Source organism: Otolemur garnettii, unplaced genomic scaffold (assembly GCF_000181295.1).
Source record: "Otolemur garnettii isolate 467f Iridium unplaced genomic scaffold, OtoGar3 scaffold00211, whole genome shotgun sequence".
NCBI lineage: Eukaryota > Metazoa > Chordata > Mammalia > Primates > Galagidae > Otolemur > Otolemur garnettii.
Window position 1 is genome coordinate 1301078 of NW_003852606.1, and position 11259 is coordinate 1312336.

At 53.7% G+C, this 11259-nt stretch overlaps 2 protein-coding genes across 2 annotated transcripts in view; one reads left to right on the plus strand and one right to left on the minus strand.

The window, feature by feature from the left end:
* SLC17A7 (solute carrier family 17 member 7) overlaps window positions 1–8299 on the plus strand; it is an 11514-nt gene extending 3215 nt beyond the window's left edge. The window contains exons 2-12 of the mRNA XM_003801491.1: window positions 1637–1889; window positions 3606–3724; window positions 3984–4098; window positions 4177–4264; window positions 4389–4475; window positions 4567–4709; window positions 5307–5456; window positions 5595–5727; window positions 6276–6386; window positions 6556–6683; window positions 6905–8299. Of these exons, the coding sequence (XP_003801539.1) occupies window positions 1637–1889; window positions 3606–3724; window positions 3984–4098; window positions 4177–4264; window positions 4389–4475; window positions 4567–4709; window positions 5307–5456; window positions 5595–5727; window positions 6276–6386; window positions 6556–6683; window positions 6905–7198 (1621 nt within the window). The 3' untranslated portion in view covers window positions 7199–8299. The remainder of the gene's footprint in view (window positions 1–1636; window positions 1890–3605; window positions 3725–3983; window positions 4099–4176; window positions 4265–4388; window positions 4476–4566; window positions 4710–5306; window positions 5457–5594; window positions 5728–6275; window positions 6387–6555; window positions 6684–6904) is intronic.
* A 379-nt stretch (window positions 8300–8678) lies between these two features.
* On the minus strand, window positions 8679–10818 carry GFY (golgi associated olfactory signaling regulator). Its single transcript, XM_003801492.1, has 3 exons — window positions 9642–10818; window positions 9351–9524; window positions 8679–8878 (listed from the first exon to the last, which is right to left on the minus strand). Exons 1-3 carry the CDS (start codon window positions 10816–10818, stop codon window positions 8679–8681), a joined length of 1551 nt encoding a protein of 516 aa, XP_003801540.1.
* Window positions 10819–11259: the final 441 nt, after the last annotated feature.

Sequence of the window (11259 nt, forward strand, 5' to 3'; positions counted from 1 at the left end):
CATCTGATATCACCCTGGGTCAAAGTCTCATCTCATTGGCTGACATGTTCTGATTGAGGGAGAGTCCCTGCCATCCTGCACTCCTCATTCTAGTGGCTTCAATTCCTCTTCTCTCTGGCCCTCTGTTCCCACCCCTGCCTTAGGGTTTCATTCCTCCTCCCCCAGGGTTCTGTCCACCCCCCTCTTTTTCCTCTCCCCCATTTCTTAACTGCTTCTCCCCACCTCCTTAAGTTCTAGGATAGGGAGGGGTTGCTGTGTTCTCTCTTCTCTTCCACCTCCCTCCCCCTAGACCGTCTGGCTGTTCTTTCCTCCCCCGTCCTAGTCTCCCTTGTCTCCATCTGTTCTAGCCCCTTCCTGGGATCCAGCCCGATCCCCTGGCTGCCTACCCGCTTCAGAGAGGGGCTGCACCTCACAAATTCCATCCCCGACTTGTGTCTCTCTTGTCTTCCAGTCTCTCCATCTTTCTCTCAAATTCTGGGTCTCTGTTTTCCTGTTTCCCTGTCTGGGTTTCTGCCGCTCCCTCCCTATCTTTCTGTCCCTTCTCTTTGGGTCTCTGCCCCCTCTCTGTCGGTCCCTATGCCCCTCTCTCTGGGTTCCTGTCCCCTTCTCTCCTGGCCTTTGTGTCCCTGTCTCCGTCTCTCTGTATCTCTTTCTTGACTGTGTCTCTGACCCTCCCTCTCTGGGCCTTTGTGTAATTCTCCCCATCTCTGCTACTCTCCTTTTAGGTCTTTCCCCATCTGTCTCGGTGTCACCTCTGTGTCCCTGTAGCCTATCTCTGGTTTGAGGTGGCCCTTCAAGTACCTTATCCATCATCATAGACTCAGCTCTGGATCCAGAATGGGCGGGGGCAAGAGGCATGCTGGGGAATGAGCCAACCCCCCTGCCAGTGCCATCTGTCCCCTGCCAGGACACCACTTACCACGCCTCCTCCCTATCCTCTAGGCTGATAGCCTGAACTCAAGGCTCCCCAGGGATGCCCAGGCTGGGCTGCTGGATTCCCAGGGTCTAGAATGTGTCTCCACACCCGTGTTCCTGGGAATGGGCTTCTGGTGGCTATGATTAAGTCAGCTGGATGTCGGTCCCACACCTGGGGCTTGGAAGTAGGGAAGGGCATGCCAGGAGGGCAGGGGAGGAGAGGAGCTTGGTATATATAGCAGACGTGGCTGAGAAGCATCTGCTCTCTTGACACCTTTCCTGAAGCATCTCCGTAGCACCTTTTACTTCCTCAAATAGACTCGTATCTGGGAGAGGGAGCTAGAGAGTCTTCGGATTTGGGGGTGGGGGTTGAGGACAGACTCTTGGATCTCAAAGGGTAATTTGAGGTCTAAAACTCCTGAATTGAGAGAGATCAGGCTGGGGGAAAGGGGACTGAGACCTTGGCACCTAAGTCGGAAGGAGAAGGTGGCTGAGGGTCTGAATTCTTGGTCTAAGGGAGACGGAGATAGGGGTCTGGATTACTGGATCCTGGGGATGAAAGGAGCCAGGGGCTTGGACTCCTTTGGGAGGGCGGGGGTGCCGCCTTAGAATTCTGTGTCTTGAAAAGGAGGTTTTGCCTGGACTCAAGTGTCGGGGGAAGGAGGGAAGGAGGAGCCTGGGGGTCCAGACTTCTGAGTGTTTGGCTCTTGTTGCCCCACAGCCTTCTAGAGAAGAGGCAGGAAGGTGCAGAGACTCTGGAGCTGAGTGCCGACGGGCGCCCAGTGACGACGCAAACCCGGGACCCGCCGGTTGTGGACTGCACCTGCTTCGGCCTCCCTCGCCGCTACATTATCGCCATAATGAGCGGTCTGGGCTTCTGTATCAGTTTTGGCATCCGCTGCAACTTGGGCGTGGCCATCGTCTCCATGGTCAACAACAGCACTACCCACCGCGGGGGCCACGTGGTGGTGCAGGTAGCTCAGGGCCAGGGCCCTGGCACAGCCACGGCCTGCTAGCCCTGCCCATGCCCTCATGACATCATTCTCGCCTATGAGCCGCACAGGCCTCGCCCCTTCCAAAACCCAATTTTGGGTAGTCTCATCCATCGGTGTCGTCCCTTAGCAGGGACCTAGCATGGAGGCTAGCCCTTTCTAAGCCCCGCCCCTACCTCAGATCTCCGATTACAAAACATAGACCCCAGTAATCCGTACTTTAAGTGTTGTCTTTTCTCTATTTTGGACCCATTAGCAATTTTCTTCACACCTGTGTCTCACACTCGTGTCACTGCGTCATATTGACTTACTCTCAGTCCCTATCAGGTTCCTCCCTTAATTTTGATCCTGGTTTGTGTGAAACCTTGCTCCTGCCTACATTCTACAGGGTCTGCTCTAGCCTTTATTTAAACCCCTGCCCATATAAGACTTCCCTCTATTATTATTATTATTATTACTATTTAGACAGAGTCCCACTATGTTGCCCTAGGAAGAGTGCTGTGGCGTCACAGCTCACAGCAACCTCAAACTCCTGGGTTTAAGTGATTCTTTTGCCTCAGCCTCCTGAGTAGCTGGGATTACAGGTGCCCGCCATAACGCCCAGCTATTTTTTAGTTGCAGTTGTTATTGTTGTTTAGCAGGCCTGGGCGGGGCTTGAACCCCCCAGCCTCAGTGTATGTGGCGGGCACCCTACTCACAGAGCTATGGTTGCCGGGGCTAGAGTGCAGTGACATCATCGTAGCTCACTATAATCGTAAACTCCTGGGATCAAGCGATCTGCCTTAGTCTCCCAAGTGGCTGGGGCCACAGGCTACAGGTGGGCACCATCACCCCAGATATATATTTTTCTATTTTTGTAGAAAAGGAGTCTCGCTATTGCTCAGGCTAGTCTTTTTTTTTTTTTTTTTTCTGAGACAGAGTCTCACTTTGTCACCCCCGGTAGAGTGCTCTGGAGTCATAGCTTACAGCAACCTCTAACTCTTGGGCTCAAGTGATTCTTTTGCATCAGCCTCCCCAGTAGCTGGGACAACATGCGCTGGCCACAATGCCCAGCTATTTTTAGAGATGGGGGTCTCTCTCTAGCTCAGGCTGGTCTCGAACCTGTGAGCTCAGGCGATCCACCCCCCTGGGCCTCCCAAACTCAGGCTAGTCTTAAACTCCTAGCCTCAAGAGATTCTCTCACCTCGGCCTCTCAGAGTAATCTGGCCTCCCAGATACCAGCCACCGCGCCCAGCCCCCTATTTTAATTTTAGTGCACGCAGTACTGCTGCATCGGGGGAAAACATCTCAATTTGGGTTGTGCCCTACCTGAAGGCCCTCCCTTTCTATTTGGTCCAGCTCTTTGGGTGCTTATTTTCCTTGCCTAGGTCCCAATCAGGTTACTCAGAAAACAGTTCAGAAAGAGAGCCATCTTCATACAAAGGCTCCTAGACACGAACTGAGGCAAGGAAGCAGTCAAAGTGAGGCTTCTAGGCTGCAACGAGCCCTGTCTTTAAGGTGGGGCCCTGGCAACGTGAAGGGCAGAGTCGTCTACTCTGATTGACAGAGAAATGGCATGAGCTTCGATTAGCAGGTGTTCGGCGGAGGGAGGGCTTCCTTGCTGCTGATTGGCTGAGGGGCTAAGTCTGTGGGTGCTGATTGGCGGAGGGGCAGAGTCTGGGCCAGGGCGGCTGGTTTGATGTGCCTTTTGGCCCGCAGAAAGCCCAGTTCGGCTGGGATCCAGAGACTGTCGGCCTCATACACGGCTCCTTTTTCTGGGGCTACATTGTCACTCAGATTCCTGGAGGATTTATCTGTCAAAAATTCGCAGCCAACAGGTACAGAGATAGGGTCTCAAGGTGGGCGGAAACTACAGTTTTATGGGAGGAACCAGAGGGTGTGGTCTTGAATTTGGGGGCGGACTCTGGGGAAATGGGAGGAGCCTGAATTGGGGGCAGGGTCTTAGAGGAAGGTGGGGCTTGTGACTGTCACAGAGGTGGTGGGGCCGAAACACAGGGCCTACCCAGGTTCCTGTGGGCGGGAAGAAAAGAATTGTAGGCATAGCAGGATAGCTGGTCACTCCCATCTTCTCATTAGGGTTTTCGGCTTTGCTATTGTGGCTACCTCCACTCTTAACATGCTTATCCCCTCGGCTGCCCGCGTACACTATGGCTGTGTCATCTTCGTGAGAATTCTGCAGGGGTTGGTAGAGGTAAAGCCCCGCCCCACGTGAACCTAACCCTGTTCAGACCAAGCCTCATCTTGTTGACCTTGGTTTTCTCCTCCCTAGGGGGTCACATACCCCGCCTGCCACGGGATCTGGAGCAAATGGGCCCCACCCTTAGAACGTAGCCGCCTGGCGACAACAGCCTTTTGTGGTGAGAGGAAGGGGCTAGGAATCCAAACTCCTGCGTCTGAGAGCCCAGAAAAAGGGGCTGGGGCTCCGCACTCCTGGATCTGAGGGACGATGGGCCTGTTTTCTATCCCTTATCCTTCCCTTAGGTTCCTATGCTGGGGCGGTGGTTGCGATGCCCCTCGCCGGGGTCCTGGTGCAGTATTCGGGATGGAGCTCTGTTTTCTACGTCTATGGTGAGGGACCCAATACCTGGTTGGGGGTGGCGCTGGGGTGAAGCAGGTCCAGTTGTCATCCTGCTCCCCTCCCCCTCCTGAATCCCTCCAGGCAGTTTCGGGATCTTTTGGTACCTGTTCTGGCTGCTCGTCTCCTATGAATCCCCTGCGCTGCACCCCAGCATCTCCGAGGAGGAGCGCAAGTACATCGAGGAAGCCATCGGCGAGAGCGCCAAACTCATGAACCCCCTTACGGTCCGGGCCCAAGTCTGCGGGAGTGGGGCCGGGAGGGATATCCAGGCTGAAACCCGCGCAACGTGTAGATGTTGGCTGGTCGGCGGGTTCCAGAGGAGACAGGACTGAAATGCAGAGAGTGGAACTAGAACCTAGGAGTCAGGTTACAACACACTATGGACGGTATTAGCAGGTGTGGAGGGTGGAGCTAGGTCGCGAGGTGAGCGGGATTAGAACGACTGATGTGGGCGTGGTTAAAACCAGCGAAGGCAGGATTAGAATGTGGAGGTTTTGCTTAGACCTTGGGGTAGATGAGGCTAGATTTGGGCACAGTAATTGAATAGAAAGAGACTCCTAGGCCCACACTTATGGTCCCTACGGGTGATCATAGGGTCCTGACACCCGTGAATCTGAGGGCTACTGTAACGTCAGGACTCCTTCATCCTGAAAGTATCACAGTGAGGCTGAGATCCCTAGATTTCCACGGGTGGCGCCCCTGAGTCCCAGGAGTCGGAATCCCTTGTTCTCTGTGTGACTATAGTGGGGTTCCTAAAGGGACACGGAGAAGCCCCCAGCCTTTGCCTGCATCTTAGCAGCCCCTTCCCTCGCCCCTCACAGAAGTTTAGCACACCTTGGCGGCGCTTCTTCACGTCCATGCCAGTCTACGCCATCATCGTGGCCAACTTCTGCCGTAGTTGGACGTTCTACTTGCTGCTTATCTCCCAACCCGCCTACTTCGAAGAAGTGTTTGGTTTTGAAATCAGCAAGGTAGGGCTCAAGAGGAGAAGGCAGGAAGCATGGACGAGGGAGTGGAGGGAGCAAGGCCTGGATTCAGAGACTGGAAAGAGCAGAGGCGAGGAGCCAGCAGCCCTGACTTCCCCATCCCTTGTGCTTCTGTTTCTGCAGGTGGGCCTGGTGTCAGCACTGCCACACTTGGTGATGACCATCATCGTGCCCATTGGGGGCCAGATCGCCGACTTCCTGCGGAGCCGCCGCATCATGTCCACCACCAACGTGCGCAAGTTGATGAACTGTGGCGGTAAGTGGGGCAGGACCTGGCCGGGCAGAGCTGGCGTGGGGCGTGGTCATAGATGACGTCAAGGGGCGAGGCCAACAGGAAGATGCTGGTAGGAGAGAGAGCCTGGATGGAAGAGAAGTCTAAAGGGCCATGGCGTGTAATGACTATTCAGGTGGAGCAGAGGCGAGACCAAGTTGGACGTGGGAGGGCTGGGCCTGCAGGAAGCTGGGTGTGGTAGAACGTGAAGTAGGTGATGAAGAGGGCCTATGAGTCGGGGGACCGGGATGAGCTTTGACTAAAGAGTGGGGACAGTGAGGAAAGGTGACGATATGTGGAAGCGTGACATGGCCTAGTCAGGAAGCAAGGCCCTTTAGGCTCCATGTAGCCAGAGGGCATGGTCAGGGGCTGGGCCTGGGAGACACTGGTTAGATATGATGGGGCCCTGGCTTAGAGGTGGCCAGACTGGGGTGCAAACAGGTAGACTGGGGCATGATTTAGACTGTAAAGGCAGTATGGGGCAGTTTGTGCCCAGTCTCTGTCAACACTTAGGAAACACCGCTTTCTTATAGGCTTTGGGATGGAAGCCACGCTACTGCTGGTGGTCGGCTATTCTCATTCCAAAGGTGTGGCCATTTCCTTCCTGGTCCTAGCTGTAGGCTTCAGCGGCTTTGCAATTTCTGGTGAGAACCGTGGATCTGCAGCTTGGGGGACTCTGGTCAGCTTTGTAGGAACTTCCTGGCTCGGAAATGGGGCCTCCCAGCTGGAAAATGGTGGGCACTCTGGAACATTCCAGTGTGAATCACTGGTGTGAGATGCAGGTGTGACACTTCTGACTTGTCTTTCTACCAGGGTTCAATGTGAACCACCTGGATATTGCCCCTCGCTATGCCAGCATCCTCATGGGCATCTCCAATGGTGTGGGGACATTGTCGGGCATGGTTTGCCCCATCATCGTGGGTGCCATGACTAAGCACAAGGTGGGTGTACCAGCTCTGACTCACTCGCCCTGCAAATGTATGCATGGTACCTTTCTGACCATGCTGTGTCACCTCACTGGGACACTGCCCTTGCCCTTTCTGGATCTCTACCTCCCTATGAATCTCTACCTCCCTTCCTCTGGGCCTTCTTCCCCCTACATGTTCTCTCCAGTCATTTTCTCTGTCCTCCCTTTGACCTCATCCCTGTTGTTCCTCCACAGACTCGGGAGGAATGGCAGTATGTGTTCTTAATCGCCTCCCTGGTGCACTATGGTGGTGTTATCTTCTATGGGGTCTTTGCTTCTGGAGAGAAGCAGCCGTGGGCAGAGCCTGAGGAGATGAGTGAAGAGAAGTGTGGCTTTGTTGGCCATGACCAGCTGGCTGGCAGTGATGACAGTGAAATGGAAGATGATGTTGAACCACCAGGGGCACCCCCTGCACCCCCTCCCTCCTATGGGGCCACACACAGCACAGTTCAACCCCCAAGACCCCCACCCCCTGTCCGAGACTACTGACCATGTGCCTCCCACTGAATGGCAGTTTCCAGGACCTCTACTTCACACATCTTGGGCCTGAGTGACAGTGTCAAGGGATCCTACTGCTCTCTGTCCTGTCTAGGGCCTAAGAAGCACTCTCCCTTGTTCCCAGTGCTGTTAAATCCTCTTTCCTTCCCAACTGCCTCTCAGGGGTAGTGGAGCTGCAGATTGGCAGTTTCAAGGATACCCAAATTCCCCTAAAGTTTCCCTTCTCTACCCATTTTGCCTCAGCGGTTTCAAATATCTCCCTTCAGGGCTTTATTTTAATGGACAGTGGAACCTCTTACTCTCTCTTGTGGTTTTGAGGCATCTCTCCCCTTCCCTTTAACCCCAGGGCTCTCAGGCTAATCCCAGCTCCCCCCTCCTTTCAGAAAAATTCAAGGTCCTCTCTTAGAAGTTTTAAATCTCTTTCAACTCTATTCTGCATTTCCCAGGTTGGTTTAACAAATCACCCATCCCCATCATTCTAGGGGTTGATTCTCACCAGCGTTTCTGAGGAAAAATGGCGGTTTCAAGTTCCCCCCATCTCTCCTTTCACTTCATGCCTCCCCCTACCAGCAGATTCTGCTGAAACACCAAATTGTTTAGAACCTTCTCTCTAGTTTAGCATAATGTCTATGAAAAAACCCTATATGGCAATTTTAACAATATGCCTCTCTTCACTCCTGTGCACTTTTTCTTATGTGATTTTTCAGGTCTAAATAGTGGCTGCTCAAGTCCAATAGTTTGAAGCCATCACCATTGAACTTCCCCATGGTGGTTTCAAGATGCCCCCCTTCTGCCAGTTCCTTGCACTTTATTCTCCTGGGTAGTTTCAGACTACCCTCAGTTTCTCAGTGGCCATTTGTTGTGTCCCTCAGGGGCTAAATGACTCAAGATCTGGGGTCTTTCACCTCTCAAGCACCCCTCTTTCAGCCTAGAATTTGGGGAACACACATAAGAGAAGTCACAAAATCCCAGGAAAGGGATGGGGCTGGGGGAGAGGGGTGTTTTTCCAGGGGCAGGGTTGTGTCTTTGTGTCTCTGTGACTATTAATCCTGCCTTGCCCCACTCCCAATAAAATGCTTTGGTGTACAGACTTAGCTGTCATTGGCTGTGGGGGGTCACAGGAGCCCTGGTCCCTAGCCCCCTCCTTCCTCACACTGGGGAGTCCCAGATCCAAGCTCCTTCCTCTTTTGGAGCCAAAAGAATCATTCCCTAACCCCCTTCTCCTTCATTTCCAGCGGTTTGAGACTCCAGCCCCTCCTGCCCAAGGACTCAGGTCAGAGAGATATGTAGTCTTGGAAACACGTGATTTATTCCACCTCAGACCGTGTTCTCAGACCACAGCAAAAGCATCTCTGTGTTGGACTCTTTATCTCAGAGGACCACTATGTAGCAAAGCATGCCAGGAGGACAAGACCTTTGGGTCCTCCCTCTTTTGGGGGGATTTGCAGGTCTGGCAGGACTCAGCTATGGCTCATACAAAATTGTTGGGGAGCGTGGCAGGAGACAATGCCTCCAGGCTCTGAGGGCGACTTCCGCGGGGCGGTGGGGGCAGCTTGGGTGGCAGCGGGGGTGTGGGCAGTGGTTGCTTGGTGGCAATGTGAGAAGGGATCCAGGCATCCGGAGCATAAAAGTAGAGGTCGTAGGGGTCCTTTGGGGTATCTAAATGCATAACTGTGGGAGCAAAGAGGCGAGATCATCTGCAAGCTGATAGGAGGCCTGCCTGACCACACATTTAAACTGGGTTTTCAAAGCAAGAGTGAGGGCCACTGAATAAACAGAGAGGAGAGGTATCCACGCAGAAGGGGCAGGATCTACAATGAAGGGTCGAGACATACAGCCTCTCCCTCCCACCGGAGGGAGGAATGGGCAGGGCTTGTAGAGACGGGTGGCTCTGGGCTTGACCCCTTCCCAAATGCGTTAGGGAAAGAGCTAGACGTGTGTGTGTGTGTGTGTGTGTGTGTGTGTGTGTGTGAAATTCCAGACAATTAGGCAATTAGGGGCCATGACGTGGCCATAAAGGGGTCAAGACTTTCATTGACCTTGGACAGGGAATTTGTACCTTTTGAAAAAACGGGGCTCCCTATAATGCCGGGTGAGACCAAGTTAGGGAAAAGTGCTGGTGCTCAAGGGGCAGGGCACTCACCAGGCTCATCTCCGTCGTTCGGTAGCCGGTGGTGTGCGAAAGGTCGGTGTTGAGCTGCCCGACGGTAGAGACACCACAGCAGCAGGAAGATGCCAAGCAGCAGCCCAATCCCCGCAAAGAACAGGCAAAGGGCCCCGCCTGCTGAGCCGCGTGGGCGCCCCACCAGAGTCACGCCTGCAGGAGGAGACTAGCCATCTGAGCTCCCAGGCTTCCCCTCTCCCAGACTCACGAACCCATCCCTAGGCCCCACCACCTCCCTTAGATCCAGGAGTCCAGCTCCCCGCCCCTCACCGGTCTCCTTCACTCGTTCTACCACGATGATAGTGTTGACTCTCTCACTTCCACTGCGCCGCTGGGGTGCCTGCAGAGTGGCAGGGGCCAGCTGATTTGGGGGCCCTAGAAGAGCAAGGGGGCCTGCAATCCGGGCTGAGGGATGAGAAGAGTCGGGCCCCTTAGGGCCAGAGTTCTGGGGAGCTTTCAGTTCAATGGCCTCTGGTGAATCTGAGGTGGGCAATTTAGGGGAGTCAGGGTGGGTGACTGCAAGTGTTTCTAGTTTGGGTCTTAAGGGCAGCTGAATTAGGGCAATACCTTTATTCCCTAAGGGTGCAGGTGTTTCTGGATAAAGACTAGTGGCGATTTCAGGGTCAGAGGTAATGAGGATATCTGTTGCATCTTGGAATTGGGTTGTGGGGAATTTGGTTTGAGAAATTTCAGTGGGGTTGAGGTTGTGGGTCACAGGGGATTCCGGGTGGGGAGTTTCAGTAGTGTCAGGATACAGGGTCTGGGAAAATTCAGAGTTGGGGCTCTGAGTGGTGTCAGGATTATGTGTTTCTGGAGATTTAGGGTCAAAGGTCTTGGTGGGGTCAGGATTTGGGGTCTTGGTAGTTCCTGCGTGTGAGATTTCAGTGGCATTAAGTCTGGGAATCTCTGGGGGTTCTTGGTGTGCGGTTTGCATAGGGTAAGTGTTTTGGGCCTCAGGAAATTCCAGGCATGAAGTTTTGGAGGCATCAGTTTGGGGGATCTCAGAGGATGCTGGGTGTAGATTTTCAGTCCTGTCAAGTTTGTGGGTCTTAGTAGGCTCTGTGTGTGTCATTTGAGAGGAGTTAATTTTGGGGCTGTCCAGTGATTCTGATATTGAGATTGGGAGTGAGTCAGCCTTAGGGGTCTTAGGAGACACTGAGAGTGAGGTTTCTAGGAGGTCTGGGATGGGGGTCTCGGTGAAGTTAAGGGGGATGGAGGCCTCCGGGAAAACTATGTGAGGTGTCTGAGAGGGTTCAGGATAAAGAGTCCCCGGGAATTCTGAGTTAGGCCGATCTCTAGTGGAATTTTCAGAAGCAGGAGAGGAAGTCTTAGAAGGATGTTTCATCCCTGGAAAGTCAGTGCCTAAAGGCGAAGAGGCGGACGGGGCAGCCTTGGAACCCAGCCCAGCGAGGAGGAAGATGAGTAGGATCAGGCTGAACGATTTCATAGCTCTGGGATATGACTATAGCTGCGGGGAGAGCGGGAAGGAAGGGGTTAAGGCTGAAGGATCTCCAAAGACCCCTCCCACCCTGAGGCCTCTCCCACTCTACCTGAGGCCACGCCCACTAGCCGGCAGGTGTATTGCCTTGGGGCCCATTTTGGCGCCAGGGAAGGAAGGAAAACCCAATTGCAACTCCCGGGAGGCTGTGGGACTATAGCTGCGGTAGCTAAGGCAGATTGGTACGGGGCTTCTTGGGAGTCATAGTTAATTGTTTATCTGTTACACTCAGGGGTCCTAGAAAAAATGGGAAAGAATGACACCTCTCCAGGCTCCCAGACCCTTTCGACTTTGACTTTGGAGGGTGTCAGACCTCCAAGGAGTCATGACATCGCTTTCCTTTCCCAGGCCCCTTGGGACACCTTGACTCAACAGTTGTTTACACTAGAG

Bases quoted from the DNA above. Each gene is read 5' to 3' on its own strand.
- GFY (XM_003801492.1), bottom strand. From the start codon at position 10,818: ATGAAATCGTTCAGCCTGATCCTACTCATCTTCCTCCTCGCTGGGCTG. The intron at 9,525-9,641 runs GTGAGGGGCGGG...CTCCTCCTGCAG, and splicing joins AGAACGAGTGAAGGAGACCG to GCGTGACTCTGGTGGGGCGC. The intron at 8,879-9,350 runs GTGAGTGCCCTG...TTGCTCCCACAG, and splicing joins GAACGACGGAGATGAGCCTG to TTATGCATTTAGATACCCCA.